General features: G+C 40.7%; 1 protein-coding gene across 9 annotated transcripts in view; it reads right to left on the bottom strand.

Moving 5' to 3' along the window:
* The window catches only part of LOC128700441 (TBC1 domain family member 19), a 73,762-nt gene that overhangs the window by 29,494 nt on the left and 27,461 nt on the right, over nt 1–16,807 (bottom strand). For all 9 annotated transcript variants that reach the window (XM_070100167.1, XM_070100175.1, XM_070100172.1 and 6 more), the window contains 3 exons: nt 11,838–11,925; nt 6,608–6,668; nt 6,324–6,444 (listed from right to left, as the gene is read on the bottom strand). In XM_070100167.1, the coding sequence (XP_069956268.1) occupies nt 6,324–6,444; nt 6,608–6,668; nt 11,838–11,925 (270 nt within the window). The remainder of the gene's footprint in view (nt 1–6,323; nt 6,445–6,607; nt 6,669–11,837; nt 11,926–16,807) is intronic.

Raw genomic sequence — 16,807 nt, 5'->3', positions numbered from 1 at the left:
AAAAGACAATAAACTATAAACATAAGCCATGTTCCTGTAACTACTAATAAACAATTACACTTGAAACCTCAAATTCATGAGTGTTCTAATGCATATGTTTTGATTATCCAGTATTAGTAGTGAAGAACCTGCTTACAATAGTTTCAACTGTTTACATTTTTCCAAGATGCCTATTACTTTTTAGCTTAGCTGGTAACTAACAATAAGAGTTTATTCAAGATGTACATAATGGATTTCCAACACCTAAATCTGTTTCCTTTCTGATAATTTTTTCTATCAAATGTCAGTATTAACTACATAGTAGATAAGAGCAGTATTGGAATGTGAGCAGGGTAATGTTTTCTGAAGGGATTCAGGGAAACCAGTAATCTGGACTTGAGCCCTGGAGATGAAAAGTACATTGCCTGCACTTTAAAGGAAGGGTTTGGGATATTGAATGTTTGGAGTGACACCTCTAAGCTTAATTTGCAAAATAAATTTCAGTCCCTATCAATTCAGATGACAATTGAAATCACCAATGATAATTGTATAAGGACACCTAAACACGAAGTTCTAGCTGTTGTTATTATTATTATTATTATTATGATTATTATAATCAAAAAGAAGCGCTAAGCCACAAGGGCTATACAGTAGCTGTTGTTGCTCTGTAACAACAACTGAAAAATGCCTGATTTTCATTATAACATTGTGCAAGCCAAAAATCACGTTATTTTAAGGTCTGTTTTCTCCCTTCAAGGGCAAAATGCCTATCCAGAATATAGACATCTTGTAGTTTGGAATCTGCACTTTCTAATAAAGGTTTTATAAGAAAATAGCCTAAAATTCACTATGAGGTCTGTGAGGGCATTTTTAGGTACCATTAACACAGGAACTAAAAATGTTTGGAGTCTGATATTTTAGGATTGTGATGATGTCCAATTGGGTAGCTGGCTACAATAATGTCATACTAAAATAATGTTTTCCTTTAGAGATATAGACAGCTGAATTCAAGATTCAATTTTAAGCAACACTGTTTTGCCTACTTTGGCTTCATACTGTGAAAAAAGTAAAAGCATGCAAGTTTTATGACTACAATTTTTGAAATCAGCTCCGAAAGTTGTATAGACATGTCTACTTACACAACTTTTATTCTTCAAGATCTGCCACAGCAATAACCTGAAAGACTGATTGTGTGCTGCAGGTCAGTGAAATTTTCATCTGCCATAGTATTACTATTATTACATATCATGAACTAAAATTTTCCCAAACTTAGTTTGATATACATGCCAACCTTCATGTAAAATTATATCAAAATTGGAGCTGGAATGACCCAAATCCTGATAATTATTATTATTATTATTAAAGCAGTCACAAAAAGAGGATATCCCCAAAGGTAAACCTTAAGTTGTTGCCAGAATTTTTTTGTCTTTCGAAGTTCCAGTTTTTCCTCATTTGATCTACTTCAAATTTTCAATGCAGGTGTATTGTAACTTGGACAAGATTACTTGAATGTCTCCAAAAGTCCCTGTTGCTTGGCATCAAACATTCAAAAAATGGTGGCTCTTAATTCAATGATGGTAGACAGTGAAAAGAAATTCAAGTGTGTATGTGAAATTCTCATTCTAATTAACCCTTTAACTATCCAAACATTGATCTACATTTTCACTGCTATTGCTCTGAATATTTTTATTTTTTTTTAAACAAAGAGGACAATTTTCTGTGTAATAAGACCAAAAAAAATTTAAGGGCCAGTACTTATCAAGATGCAAGGTGGCCAACTTGGCACTAGATGCTCACCTGACGGCAACACGGAGCCCTGCCACTTGCAGAAATGTTACTGATATACCTTTTTTTTCTCATTTTTTTTTAGTCTACATTATTTTTATGTTTGGAAGGATATGTTATATATCTTTATATATGCTTCTAAACTGTTGTATCTGGGCACCTCTGCCAAGACAGTGATTATGTATGAGTGAGGTGAAAGTGTTGAATGATGATGAAAGTAGTTTCTTTTTGAGGATTTTCATTCTTTTTGGGTCACCCTGCCTTGGTGGGAGACGGCCGACTTGCTGAAAAAAAAAAATACAATTTACAGCACAGTAGGACCCCTGTATCCGTGGGATACGTTCCAAGGACCTGCTGTGTATACCGAAAGCATGGATAGTAGCAAACCCTATATATATAAGTCATACACATACCTATTATAAAGTTTAAGTGATAAATTATGCACAATAATGGACAATTATCACTTTTTCACTGATGGGAAGCACTTCACGACTTCTCTTAGGTTTAAAAAACTGCCAGTTTCTTTACTTTTGTGCTTTGAGGCCTATTATTATGCAAAATTAAGAGATATTTTTAAGCCACAGTAAACTGTGAATAACTGAAACTGCGGATACCAAATCAGTGAAAATGGGGGTTCTACTGTACTTCTTGTGATTTTATATTCAATCTTTATTCTCATACCAATATTAGGCACAAAAATAGTAATCAGTCAAAAACACACTCGGCAGGTGAACATGTTCACCTGCCTTGGTAGCATACTGTTGTCTAGAAATATATACAAATTATTTATTGGTCCCTGCAATGTTTTTAGAAATGCTGAGTATATGAAGCACGGTGTCAGGCAAGAGAGTCACTCTACATTGCTGACGGTGCAGTCACTCAATATATATCATTTTTTATTTGTTCTCACTGTTCCACACATATAAACATGCCTGTCACTGTCTGCCTCTCTCTCTCTCTCTCTCTCTCACTTTCTCTTTCACTTTCTCTCTGTCTCAGAGAAAGCCGCTCATCAACACCAAAAGTTTAAATCAGAGCAGAAGTGACATTCTGCAGTTATTGAACAGATTCCATCATACAGTGATTGTGGAATGTGATGCACTCAGAGTCGATTATAACAAGTATTACACATAGCAAAATCATCATGTCTGAAAAAGTGGAAATGCATATTACTTGCCACAGTCATGCTCATGCCTCATCTAAAAGCACAGTTTAGCACTTTGTCTGGCTTTTCTTTGGGTTATCCTACGTAATTTACACTATGTATAACTGTACTTATGTGTACCCGTGCCTAAATAAACTTAGTCCCTGATTTTTAGCTCATGAGACTCTCTGAAACAGAGACAGGCAGACAGAAAGAGAGAGACACAGGGACAGACAGACCTAGCCAGCCAGCTAGCCAGAGTCATCTAGCCAGTCAGCCAGCTAGCTGAACATGTTTTACACATGTTGCAGAATTATTTCTCTCTCTTTACTTAGGGCAAAGGTGATAGGATATTCTGGCAGGATACTACCAGTTGCATCAGAATTGAAAGGATGTGGCACAAATGTTGCACATGGGTTATCCACATTTTTTATATTCCTTGACCAATTGTGATCACATTCATCTCAAAGCCTCTAAACTTGGGGTCAACATCATTTTCCTCCTAAAAGGAAAGTGTTAATACAACATGGTATTAGTGAAACCCAGAGGTTTGCCACACTGTTTGCTCTAGCTGGTGCTCAGTTGAACTGGTGCCCCCACAAGGTATTAAGTGGTCCCAGATTTTTTTTAATACAGCACACACTGAGTTTTAAAGCCCATTCTATGCTGCCTAGGCCTATCAGCCCTTTGACGCTAAATTCAAAGGCAGGAAAAATAAAACATCGATCTAAATTTGGAGCACTAGGAGTAAGAATGTAGATTAATGTTTGGACAATAAAGGGTTAAGTCACCCGGGAATATTAGTTTTTATGGGATGACTTGTGAAGCCTCTTCCAATTTGCTTCAGATCATCAGTGCTAATATTTAACTGCATTACAAATTTACATTGCACTCTGCACTAGTCCAGTTGTGTGTATTAAGGTATGAGGACCAGGGTTATGCAATACAGGGATATCTTGAATTGTGCAATGGCTTAAATACATCTAGTCGTTATAATTATTATTACAGTGAACCCCCAGTTATCGGCCAACTCGGTTATCGGTGGGGTTTTCGGCGCTCGCTTATCGGCCATTTTGGACGCGTCCATCCGCCGCCTGAGGCAGCTTGCGCTTCAGTTTGGCTTTGTCTCTCGGTGGGTGGGGAAGCTTCTGCTCATGCATCCAAACATTTCACTTGTTTACCATTGTTTTTAGTGGTTTTTCTTGCAGTACAACTGTGAAATAAGTAACCATGGCTCCAAAGAAAGTTCCTTGTAAAGTTCCTGTGGTAAAGAAAGTGAGAAACACCATGGAATTTAAGTGTGAAGTGATACAAAAATATGAGAGTGGTATGAAGGTGGTGGAACTTGCCAGGATGTACAGCAAGAATAAATCAACAATTATATCCATCCTGGCAAAGAAAGAACAAATCAAAGATGCTAATGTTGCAAAAGGAGTAACTTTTCTAACTAAACAAAGGCCACCAATAATAGAAGAGATGGAAAATTTATTATTATTGTGGATTCAGGAAAAACAATTAGTGGGAGACAGTGTTGTGGAGTCGATCATTTGTGAGAAGGCAAAGCAATTCCATGAGGATCTTACAAAGAAAATGCCTGGAACAAGTGCTGCAGTTTGTGAATTTAGGGCCAGCAAAGGATGGTTTGATAGATTTAAGAAGCAGAGTGGCATACACAGTGTTGTAAGGCATGGTGAGGCTGCAAGTTCTGACAAATGTGCAGCTGAAAAGTATGTTCACGAATTCCAGGACTATGCAAAGGCTGAAGGATTCGAACCCCAACAAGTTGTGACGAAACAGGCCTGTTTTGGAAGAAAATGCCAAACAGGACCTACATTACCCAGGAGGAAAAGGCACTGCCAGGACACAAGCCTATGAAAGACAGGCTTACTCTTTTGTTGTGCAGTAATGCTAGAGGGGATTTCAAAGTGAAGCCTTTACTTGTGTATCACTCAGAAAATCCCAGTGTGTTTAAGAAAAACAATGTCATGAAGAACAGATTGTGTGTGATGTGGAAAGCTAATCATAAGGCATGGGTCACAAGGCAAATTTTCAAAGAGTGGGTTAATGATGTGTTTGGTCCAAGTGTGCAAAAATACCTCCTGGAAAAGAAATTGCCACTCAAGTTCCTCCTGTTACTGGACAATGCTCCTGCACATCCTCCAGACTTGGAAGACCAAGTGTTTAGGGACTTCAGTTTTATAACAGTGAAGTTCTTGCCTCCTAACACCACTCCTCTCCTCCAGCCCATGGACCAGCAGGTCATTTCTAACTTCAAAAAACTCTACACAAAAGCAACATTTCAAAAGTGCTTTGAAGTGACCTCGGACACTCAGTTGACCCTAAGACGGTTCTGGAGGAATCACTTCACTATCCTCCATTGCATAAGCCTTATAGGTAAGGCTTGGGAGGGAGTGACTTCCAGGACTTTGAACTCTGGAGAAAACTGTAGCCAGATTGTGTCCGAGAGAGGGATTTTGAAGGGTTTGAGACTCACCGTGACCCTGACCCTGTGGACTCTATTGTGTCTTTGGGGAAGTCCCTTGGGTTAGAGGTGAGTGGTGGGGATGTGGAAGAGTTGGTGGAGGACCACAGGGAAGAGCTTACCACTGAAGAGCTGCAAGAGCTTCAACTTGAACAGCAACAGACTGCAGCTGAGGAACTTGCTTAAGAGGATTAGGAAGAGGGAGTGAAGGAGGTGCCTTCTTCAAAGATTAAAGAGGTGTGTGCAATGTGGACCAGGGTGCAAGCTTTTGCAGAGAAACACCACCCTGACAAAGCTGAAACAAGCCATATCTGCAACATGTTTAGTGACAAAACCCTGTCCCACTTCAGGGAAATATTAAACAGACGCCAGAAACAGAGCACTCTGGACAGTTATTTTGTGAGACAGGGGTCCAGTGACTCTCAATCTGGTTCTAGTGGCATTAAAAGACAGAGAAGGGAAGTAACCCCAGAGAAGGCATTACTACCTAAAGTCTTCATGGAGGGGGCTTCTCCTTCCAAACACTAACTCCTCCCTCTTTCCTCCTCCCTATCTTCCAGAAGTCAGCATTAGCCTTCAATAAAGGTATGTAATACTTACATAATTGTAAAAAAAAAAATATTTTTTTGTGAATATTTTTGTTTGGAACGAATTGATTTTATTTCCATTAATTCTTATGGGAAATATTAATTCGGTTATTGGGCATTTTGGCTATCAGCCGACCTTCAGGAACGGCTTACGGCCGATAACCGGGGGTCCATTGTATTATTATTATGTAGTGACATTATTCAAGATAACAAGAATCCAGGTGAGGGGAGGAATATACTGGAAACCCACTACTACTACTATTTTTGGCATGATATAGCTACATGATCCATACAGAGTGAGTACTGGTTTTTATTCATAATAAACTTTAGGTGCCATAAGCCTCACCTTTCTGTCCGATGATGAGTCTTTCTTCAGCCAGAGTCATACTAGGCTTGTATTCCCCTGCCACCATCTCATCTAGTCCAGTGTGCTTACAGCAGGTAGCAAGCTCACCATATAGCTCTACCTGCAACACCACCACTACATTATACTCAATTCATGACTCAATGTCATTATATTCAAAGGCCAGTCTTTTTCTTTTAAAGCAAGATTTCCATGAGACTTACTGGTATAGCAGTATGGTGCTGTTGACCTAGCTCATCAGTGACTCACCAAACTATAAGACTCACCAAACCCTTGATGTCGTTGACTTTGAGTGGTAACTGGATACTTCCCCACAGATTTTCTTCTCTGTTGAAGAAAAAATAAATTTATCAACCTAATGAGATTTAAGCAATAATATCACTTCATATCAAGAGCTGTGACAGCACTGCACCATTTTATATCATAATGCAAAGAGCAGCAGTATCCAACAATGTCCTTATTTTCACGCTAAGGCAAGTTGAGGCCTATTTAATTTCTCAAATACAGAAGAAATAACTTTTTTTTTATGTTTACTGGATAAAGTGTCAGATTAATTATTTTATTTTTTTAACAAGTCAGCTGTCTCCCACCGAGGCAGGGTGACCCAAAAAGAAAGAAATCCCCAAAAGGAAAATACTTTCATCATCATTCAACACTTTCACTCACTCACACATAATCACTGTTTTTGCAGAGGTGCTCAGAATACAACAGTTTAGAAATACATACGTATAAAGATACAGAACATATCCCTCCAAACTGCCAATATCCTAAACCCCTCCTTTAAAGTGCAGGCATTGTACTTCCCATTTCCAGGATTCAAGTCCTGCTATATAAAATAACTGGTTTCCCTGAATCCCTTCACTAAATATTACCCTGCTCACACTCCAACAGCTCGTCAGGTCCCAAATACCATTCGTCTCCATTCACTCCTATCTAACATGCTCACGTAAGCTTGCTGGAAGTCCAAGCCCCTCGCCCACAAAACCTCCTTTACCCCCTCCCTCCAACCTTTTTGTCGATGACCCCTACCCCGCCTTCCTTCCCCTACAGATTTATATGCTCTCCATGTCATTCTACTTTGATCCATTTTCTCTAAATGACCAAACCACCTCAACAACCCCTCTTCAGCCCTCTGACTAATACTTTTATTAACTCCACACCTTCTCCTAATTTCCACACTCGGAATTTTCTGCATAATATTTACACCACACATTGCCCTTAGGACATCTCCACTGCCTCCAATCGCCTCCTTGCTGCAGCATTTACAACCCAAGCTTCACACTACTATACTTTCATATATTCCCTTCTTTGCCTCCATAGATAACATTTTTTGTCTCTACATATACCTCAATGCACCACTCACCTTTTCTCCTTCATCAATTCTGTGATTAACCTCATCCTTCATAAATCCATCAGCTGACACATCAACTCCCAAATACATGTATCTGAAAACATTCACTTCTTCCATACTCCTCCTCCCCAATTTGTTATCCAATTTTTCTTTATCTAAATCATTTGATACCCTCATCACCGTACTCTTTTCTATGTTCACTTTCAACTTTCTACCTTTACACACACTCCCAAACTCACCCACTAACCTTTGCAATTTTTCTTTAGAATCTCCCATAAGCACAGTATCATCAGCAAAAAGTAACTGTGTTACTTCCCATTTTGTATTTGATTCCCCATAATTTAATCCCACCCCTCTCCCGAACACCCTAGCATTTACTTTTTTTACAACCCCATCTATAAATATATTAAACAACCATGGTGACATTACACATCCCTGTCTAAGACCTACTTTTACCGGGAAGTAGTCTCCCTCTCTTCTACACACCCTAACCTGAGCCTCACTATCTTCATAAAAACTCTTTACGGCATTTAGTAACTTACCACCTATTCCATATACTTGCAACATCTGCCACATTGCTTCCCTATCCCCTCTATCATATGCCTTTTCTAAATCCATAAATGCAATAAAAACTTCCCTACCTTTATCTAAATACTGTTCACATATATGCTTCAATGTAAACACTTGATCTACACATCCCTACCCACTCTAAAACCTCCTTGCTCATGTGCAATTCTACATTCTGTCTTACCTCTAATTCTTTCAATAATAAACCTACCGTACACTTTTCCTGGTATACGTACTCAGTAAACTTATTCCTCTATAATTTTAACACTCTCTTTTGTCCCCCTTCCCTTTATATAAAGGGACTATACATGTTCTCTGCCAATCCCTAGGTACCTTCCCCTCTTTCATACATTTATTAAACAAAAATACCAACCACTCCAACACTATGTCTCCCCCTGCTTTTAACCCTTTGACTGTTTCGGTCGTATATATACGTCTTACACACCACTGTTTCTGACGTATTTATACGCGTAAATTCTAGCAGCTTCAAATCAAGCGGGAGAAAGCTGGTAGGCCCACATGTGAGAGAATGGGTCTGTGTGGTCAGTGTGCACCACATAAAAAAATTCCTGCAGCACGCAGTGCATAGTGAGAGAAAAAAACTTTGACCGTTTTTTTCGATTAAAACACCGAAATTGATGTGTATTTTCGTATAGTATTTATTGTTGTATTCTTGTTTTCATGGTCTCAGGTGATAAAATGGAAAACATATTACAGAAATAGAGATGATTTTGATTACTTTCACGATGAAAACCACCTTGAAATTGAGCTCAAAGTAGCGGAAATGTTCGATTTTTACCAATGTTCAGGAGTAAACAAATCACACCACACGTCCAATACACTTCAACTGAGGAGTCTAATATTCTTTCACTAGCACACTGATATTATTTATACCATTTTTACAATAATGCAGTAGTCTGCATAACAGTAAATTTTGGATTTTTTTTTGGTATGAATAAAAAATAAAAATAGAAAGCGATAGTAATATAAGAGAGGCCTAGAGATGTGACTAATGAACAGAGGATATGTTATTTTAGTGCCAAGAATGTCTACATTGTTTATTCTGGACCCTATTTTGAAATTAGCATTTTTTTTAAGCTGTGTGAAATTGGCCAAATTGCCAATTTCTGACCACTTTATTGGGTAGTTCAAGTCAGTAAATGGGCGGTTTCTTGTAATCAACAGATAGACAAAATGGAGTTCTAAGGAAATAGCTATGAGTTTGGTCAACTGGAACAACGGAATTGGCCAAAAACAGGGCTGAAAATCGGCAAAATCGCCAATGCGTATATGTCGCAGAGACTGCTAATTTTGCAGGAGCGTAATTCTGTGAGTTTTCGACCAAATTTCGTACTTTTGGTGTCGTTGCTATCGGGAAAAGATTCTCTATTATTTCATACGAAAAAATAATTTATTTTTTTTCCAAAAATTTATCGACATAGAATGACAGTTTCAGAAAGGGGCCTGCGACAGTCAAAGGGTTAACATTTCTGTCATGATCCCATCAGTTCTCAGCTGCTTTACCCCCTTTCATTCTACGTAATGCCTCATGCAAATCCCCCTTACTCACATCCTGCTCTTCTTCACTCCTAAAAGACGATATACCTCCCTGGCCAGTGCATGAAATTACCACCTCCCTTTCTTCGTCGACGTTTAAAAGTTCCTCAAAATATTCTCACCATCTACCCAATACCTCCATCTCCCCATCTACTAACTTCCCTACTCTGTTTTTAACTGACAAATAAATTCGTTCCCTAGGCTTTCTTAACTTATTTAACTCACTCCAAAATTTTTTCTTATTTTCATTAAAATTTCTTGACAGTGCCTCTCCTGCTCTATTATCTGCTCTCCTTTTGCACTCTCTCACCACATTTTACCTTACTTTTACTCTCAATATACTCTACTCTTCTTATAACACTTCTGATTTGTAAAAGCCTCTCATAAGCTACCTTTTTCTCTCTTATCACACCCTTTACTTCATCATTCCACCAATCACTCCTCTTTCCTCCTGCACCCACCCTCCTATAACCACAAACTTCTGCCCCACATTCTAATACTGCATTTTTAGAACTATTCCAACCCTCTTCAACCCCCCTACTACTCATACTTGCACCAGCCCACCTTTCTGCCAATAGTTGCTTACATCTCACCCAAACTTCTTCCTCCCTTAGTTTATACACTTTCACCTCCCTCTTACTTGTTGCCATTTTCCTCTTGTCCTATCTACCTCTTACTCTAACTGTAGCTACAAAGTTATGTCTTAATATTAATATCATACACGTGGGATAAAAGGTATTTCTTGCTACTTCACCTTGCACTTAGATCACACTACACATGCACGTACATGCATATCCTTGGTGGGATATGGCCGGTTCATTGAAAAAAAAAATTAATGCCATATATCTCACTTCTATATAAATAATTTTTTTTGTCTTCTTAATTCATAATTATCTCTATACAATATACATGTATATATTATATGATTCCAAGTCCAAATTATTGTAATTATTTTTTTCTAACACATCGGCCATTTCCCCACCAAGGCAGAAACACTGTCATCATCACTCATTCCATCACTGTCATGCTAATACTACAGTTCATAAACTGCAACAAATCTCCACCCCTACTTCAGTATATAAACTGAATATTGCACTTAATGAACTTGTAGAAAGTGTACAACAACATAAGAGGTAGAACAAGATATGTTATGAGTCCTAAAATCTTCACTGTATGGAATATCATGATATGTAGAGTGAAAAATATTTGGAAGGTGTTCTGGAAGGATGTTGCACCGCCTAACAAATCTTTTGCTTTCATGGGGAGTGATTTCCGTGTGCAGATTTGGGACTAGTCCCTCTAGGACTTTCCAGGTGTAAATTATGATGTATTTTTCTCATCTGCTTGTGTCAATATTAATGTTGTTTACAATATAAATATATGTTTTTCTAAACAGCTGTGTTTCATTGAAACTCTTGTTGTTCAAGAGAGCTGTGTTTTGGCATGAGATGTCCTGAATGTTATTTTATACCCTAGACTAGCAGTTATCGTGTGTATGGTCACAGGAGGTAAGTTATCCATTTATTATCAAATAGGATCTCATATCTATGCAATAATAATAACCTTAGACATAATACAACAGTAAATGTAAAAAGGCCAGTAATATATATAGTTAATGAAGCAGAGGAGTTGAAAGGGGTGGTTATGGCCTCTCACATTTTGACAGGTCAGAGAAGTCACTGTGGGTGAAGCAGTTTAATACAGACTTGCGATTCTGTGTAAAAGCTTAGTAAAACGTAATACGCACATTATGTTGTTATTATGTTCCATATAACCTCAGCTGAGATTTAAAAATAAAGGTTATGTACAGCAGTGGTTTCTGAGTGTTAGTTTTGCAGTATGATTGCTAAGTGTTACAATATGTAGTTAAATAGCGCAGGAAGTGAGAATTACAAAATATAATTACCGACTATGCCAAGATCAAAGCAGTGAGTGTTATGTGATCTGGGTACAGTGTTAAGTCATTTCACTATTAAGTGTTACCTCCATGTGCAGGATGAGTGTTAGCTGGTGTTACTTACATAGTTTCATCATAATTAGGGTTGTGGAGAGTGGCGAGAACCTCAAGGAAGTCTTTGGGTGCATACACTGGACGGATCATGGAGAGGTCTCCAGGAGGACATAAAAATACATGAGTTAGTATTGTTACTATAATAACTTTCTCCTCTCATGCATTATGTTTCCACATCTCTTCTTTTTCTAAGCCTCAAGCTCCTCTGACTTGTGCTAAGTGAACCTCCTCTCTGATCTATATAATAATAAATTCACTGCAGATCAAGAATGCAAATATTATACAGCAAACTCGGCCAAAACTGTCTTCAGCAACACCAAAAACATTTGTACTTAACAACAATGTCGGATCCCTAGGTAACCACTATGATATTAGCAAACCCATATATATACAGTAGCCCCCCCATATTCACGAGGGTTATGTTCCAAGACCAATCATGAATTTGGAAAAACTGCAAATTTATTTATTTATTTATTCGTCTTTGCAAATAGTACACTGAGATTATGTATTTACAATAATGGGTTGCAATGCAGAGAGCTTCTATTATGCCTAGGCATTATGGACACGATTAAAAAAATGCCTATGCCAACTGTTATAGTTTACACCCTAAATATGCCCCCAAAACACTTTAATTTAATTTCAAACTCAGCTTCATACAACACCCTTAAAAAAAAAAATGTAGAGATAAACTCGTATAAAGTACTGTACTGCTATGTCTCCCGGAGTGCTAGACTAAAATACCGATGTTACCCCTCATATGTACTGTAATTCATGCAAGCCCATTTTCTTTGGTATGCTGTAATTCCTGCAACCCTGTTTTCTTTGGTATACATACAGTAAATATATGGTAATTTAAATTATACTTTTCTTAATATTTAGCATTAAAATGCATAAAAAATTATATAAGTATTGTCACGAAAAAATCCAAAAAAAATTTTGCGAATTTGCCGGGATTTCCGTGAACAATTATTAGTTAGGTTCTAAGGAAAAATCCACTGTATGCCTCCATGGAGAAGTGGAAAAGAATTCCTCTTCCATAAGCCGTGCATTTCGTAAGAGGCGACTGCAATGTGGGGAACAAGGGGCAAGTAACCCCTACTCCTATATATATTACTAAATTTATTAAGAGAAACTTTTGTTTTTCTTATAGGGTCACCCTGCTTCAGTGGGATATGGCCGGTTTGTTGAAAGAAATGTGTATGTGTGTGCAGTGTGTGTGTGTGTGTGTGTGTGTGTGTGCAGTGTGTGTGTGTGTGCGGTGTGTGTGTGTGTGCGGTGTGTGTGTGTGCAGTGTGTGTGTGTGTGTGTGCGGTGTACTCACCTATTTGTACTCACCTATTTGTGGTTGCAGGGGTCGAGTCCTAGCTCCTGGCCCCGCCTCTTCACCGGTTGCTACTAGACCCTCTCTCTCCCCGCTCCATGAGCTTTATCAAACCTCGTCTTAAAACTGTGTATGGTTCCTGCCTCCACTACGTCATTTTCTAGGCTATTCCACTGCCTTACAACTCTATGACTGAAGAAATACTTCCTACTATCTCTCTGACTCATTTGTGTCTTCAACTTCCAATTGTGGCCTCTTGTTTCTGTGTCCCCTCCCTGGAACATCCTGTCCTTGTCCACCTTGTCTATTCCACGCAGTATTTTATATGTCGTTATCATGTCTCCCCTGACCCTCCTGTCCTCCAGTGTCGTCAGGCCGATTTCCCTTAATCTTTCTTCATAGGACATTCCCCTTAGCTCTGGAACTAACCTTGTTGCAAACCTTTGTACTTTCTCTAGTTTCTTGACGTGCTTTATCAAGTGCGGGTTCCAAACAGGTGCTGCATACTCCAGTATGGGCCTGACATACACGGTGTACAGTGTCTTGAATGATTCCTTACTAAGGTGTCGGAATGCTGTTCTCAGGTTCGCCAGGGGCCCATATGCTGCAGCAGTTATCTGATTGATGTGTGCTTCCGGAGACATGCTCGGTGTTATACTCACCCCAAGATCTTTCTCCTTGAGTGAGGTTTGCAGTCTTTGGCCACCTAGCCTATACTCTGTCTGTGGTCTTCTGTGCCCTTCCCCTATCTTCATGACTTTGCATTTGGCAGGATTAAATTCGAGAAGCCATTTGCTGGACCAGGTGTCCAGTCTGTCCAGGTCTCTTTGGAGTCCTGCCTGGTCCTCATCAGATTTAATTCTCCTCATTAACTTCACATCATCTGCAAACAGGGACACTTCTGAGTCTAACCCTTCCGTCATGTCGTTCACATATACCAAAAATAGCACTGGTCCTAGGACCGACCCCTGTGGGACCCCGCTCGTCACAGGTGCCCACTGTGATACATCATTACGTACCATGACTCGTTGTTGCCTCCCTGTCAGGTATTCTCTGATCCATTGCAGTGCCCTTCCTGTTATATGCGCCTGATGCTCTAGCTTCTGTGTGTGTGTGTGTGCGGTGTGTGTGTGTGTGTGTGTGTGTGTGTGTGTGTGTGTGTGTGTGTGTGTGTGTGTGTGTGTGTGTGTGTGTGCGGTGTGTGTGTGTGTGCAGTGTGTGTGTGTGTGCGGGGTGTGTGTGTGTGTGTGTGTGTGTGTGTGTGTGTGTGTGTGTGTGTGTGTGTGTGTGTGTGTGTGTGTGCGGTGTGTGTGTGTGTGTGTGTGTGTGTGTGTGTGCGGTGTGTGTGTGTGTGTGTGTGCGGTGTGTGTGTGTGTGTGTGTGTGTGTGTGTGTGCGGTGTGTGTGTGGGGTGTGTGTGTGTGTGTGTGTGCGGTGTGTGTGTGTGTGTGTGTGTGTGTGTGTGTGTGTGTGTGTGTGTGTGTGTGTGTGTGTGTGTGTGTGTGTGTGTGTGTGTGTGTGCAGTGTGTGTGTGCAGTGTGTGTGTGAAGTGTGTGTTTGTGTGTGTGTGTGTGTGTGTGTGTGTGTGTGTGTGTGTGTGTGTGTGTGTGTGTGTGTGTGTGTGCAGTGTGTGTGTGTGTGCAGTGTGTGTGTGTGTGTGTGCAGTGTGTGTGTGTGTGTGTGTGTGTGTGTGTGTGTGTGTGTGTGTGTGTGTGTGTGTGTGTGCAGTGTGTGTGTGTGTGTGTGTGTGTGCAGTGTGCATTGTGTGTGTGTGCAGTGTGTGTTTGTGTGTGTGTGTGTGTGTGTGCAGTGTGTGTGTGTGTGCAGTGTGTGTGTGTGTGTGCAGTGTGTCTGTGTGTGTGTGTGTGTGCGGTGTGTGTGTGTGCAGTGTGTGTGTGTGTGTGTGTGCGGTGTGTGTGTGTGTGTGTGTGTGTGTGTGTGTGTGTGTGTGTGTGTGTGTGTGTGTGTGTGTGTGTGTGTGTGTGTGTGTGTGTGTGCGGTGTGTGTGTGTGCGGTGTGTGTGTGTGTGTGTGTGTGTGTGCGGTGTGTGTGTGTGTGCGGTGTGTGTGTGTGTGTGTGCGGTGTGTGTGTGTGCGGTGTGTGTGTGTGTGTGTGTGTGTGCGGTGTGTGTGTGTGTGTGTGTGTGCGGTGTGTGTGTGTGTGTGTGTGTGTGCGGTGTGTGTGCGGTGTGTGTGTGTGCGGTGTGTGTGTGTGTGTGTGTGCGGTGTGTGTGTGTGTGTGTGTGCGGTGTGTGTGTGTGTGTGTGTGTGCGGTGTGTGTGTGTGTGTGTGTGCGGTGTGTGTGTGTGTGTGTACGGTGTGTGTGTGTGCAGTGTGTGTGTGTGTGCGGTGTGTGTGTGTTAGTTACCATTTTGTCCTAGGCACATGTCGATTAGACACTAGGACTGTTGTATACGAGTACGTGTATGTTAGTTATTATTTTGTCCTAGGCACATGTCGATTAGACACTAGGCCTGTTGTATATGAGTACGTGTGTGCATGTGTGCATGTGTGCGTGTGTGTGTGTGTGTGTGTGTGTGTGTGTGTGTGTGTGTGTGTGTGTGTGTGTGTGTGTGTGTGTGTGTGTGTGTGTGTGTGTGTGTGTGTGTGTGTGTACTCACCTAGTTGTACTCACCTAGTTGAGGTTGCAGGGGTCGAGTCCAAGCTCCTGGCCCCGCCTCTTCACTGGTTGCTACTAGGTCACTCTCCCTGAACCATGAGCTTTATCGTACCTCTGCTTAAAGTTATGTATGGATTCTGCCTCCACTACATCGCTTCCCAAACTATTCCACTTCCTGACTACTCTGTGGCTGAAGAAATACTTCCTAACATCCCTGTGATTCATCTGTGTCTTCAACTTCCAACTGTGTCCCCTTGTTACTGTCTCCAATCTCTGGAACATCCTGTCTTTGTCCACCTTGTCAATTCCTCTCAGTATTTTGTATGTCATTATCATGTCCCCCCTATCTCTCCTGTCCTCCAGTGTCGTCAGGTTGATTTCCCTTAACCTCTCCTCGTAGGACATACCTCTTAGCTCTGGGACTAGTCTTGTTGCAAACCTCTGCACTTTCTCTAGTTTCTTTACGTGCTTGGCTAGGTGTGGGTTCCAAACTGGTGCCGCATACTCCAATATGTGTGTGTGTGTGTGTGTGTGTGTGTGTGTGTGTGTGTGTGTGTGTGTGTGTGTGTGTGTGTGTGCAGTGTGTGTGTGTGCAGTGTGTGTGTGTGTGTGTGTGTGTGTGTGTGTGTGTGTGTGTGTGTGTGTGTGTGTGTGTGTGTGTGTGTGTGTGTGTGTGTGTGTGTGTGTGTGTGTGTGTGTGTGTGTGTGTGTGTGTGTGTGTGTGTGTGTGTGTGCAGTGTGTGTGTGTGTGTGTGTGTGTGTGTGTGTGTGTGTGTGTGTGTGCAGTGTGTGTGTGTGTGTGTGTGTGTGTGTGTGTGTGTGTGTGTGTGTGTGTGTACTCACCTAGTTGTACTCACCTAGTTGAGGTTGCAGGGGTCGAGTCCAAGCTCCTGGCCCCGCCTCTTCACTGTTCGCTACTAGGTCACTCTCCCTGAACCATGAGCTTTATCGTACCTCTGCTTAAAGCTATGTATGGATCTTTCTTTACGTGCTTGGCTAGGTGTGGGTTCCAAACTGGTGCCGCCTCTTCACCGGTTGCTA

This window comes from Cherax quadricarinatus, chromosome 71 (assembly GCF_038502225.1).
Source record: "Cherax quadricarinatus isolate ZL_2023a chromosome 71, ASM3850222v1, whole genome shotgun sequence".
Taxonomy (NCBI): domain Eukaryota; kingdom Metazoa; phylum Arthropoda; class Malacostraca; order Decapoda; family Parastacidae; genus Cherax; species Cherax quadricarinatus.
The sequence above is the reverse complement of the archived record's forward strand: the minus strand, read 5'-3'. Positions and strand labels throughout refer to the sequence as shown.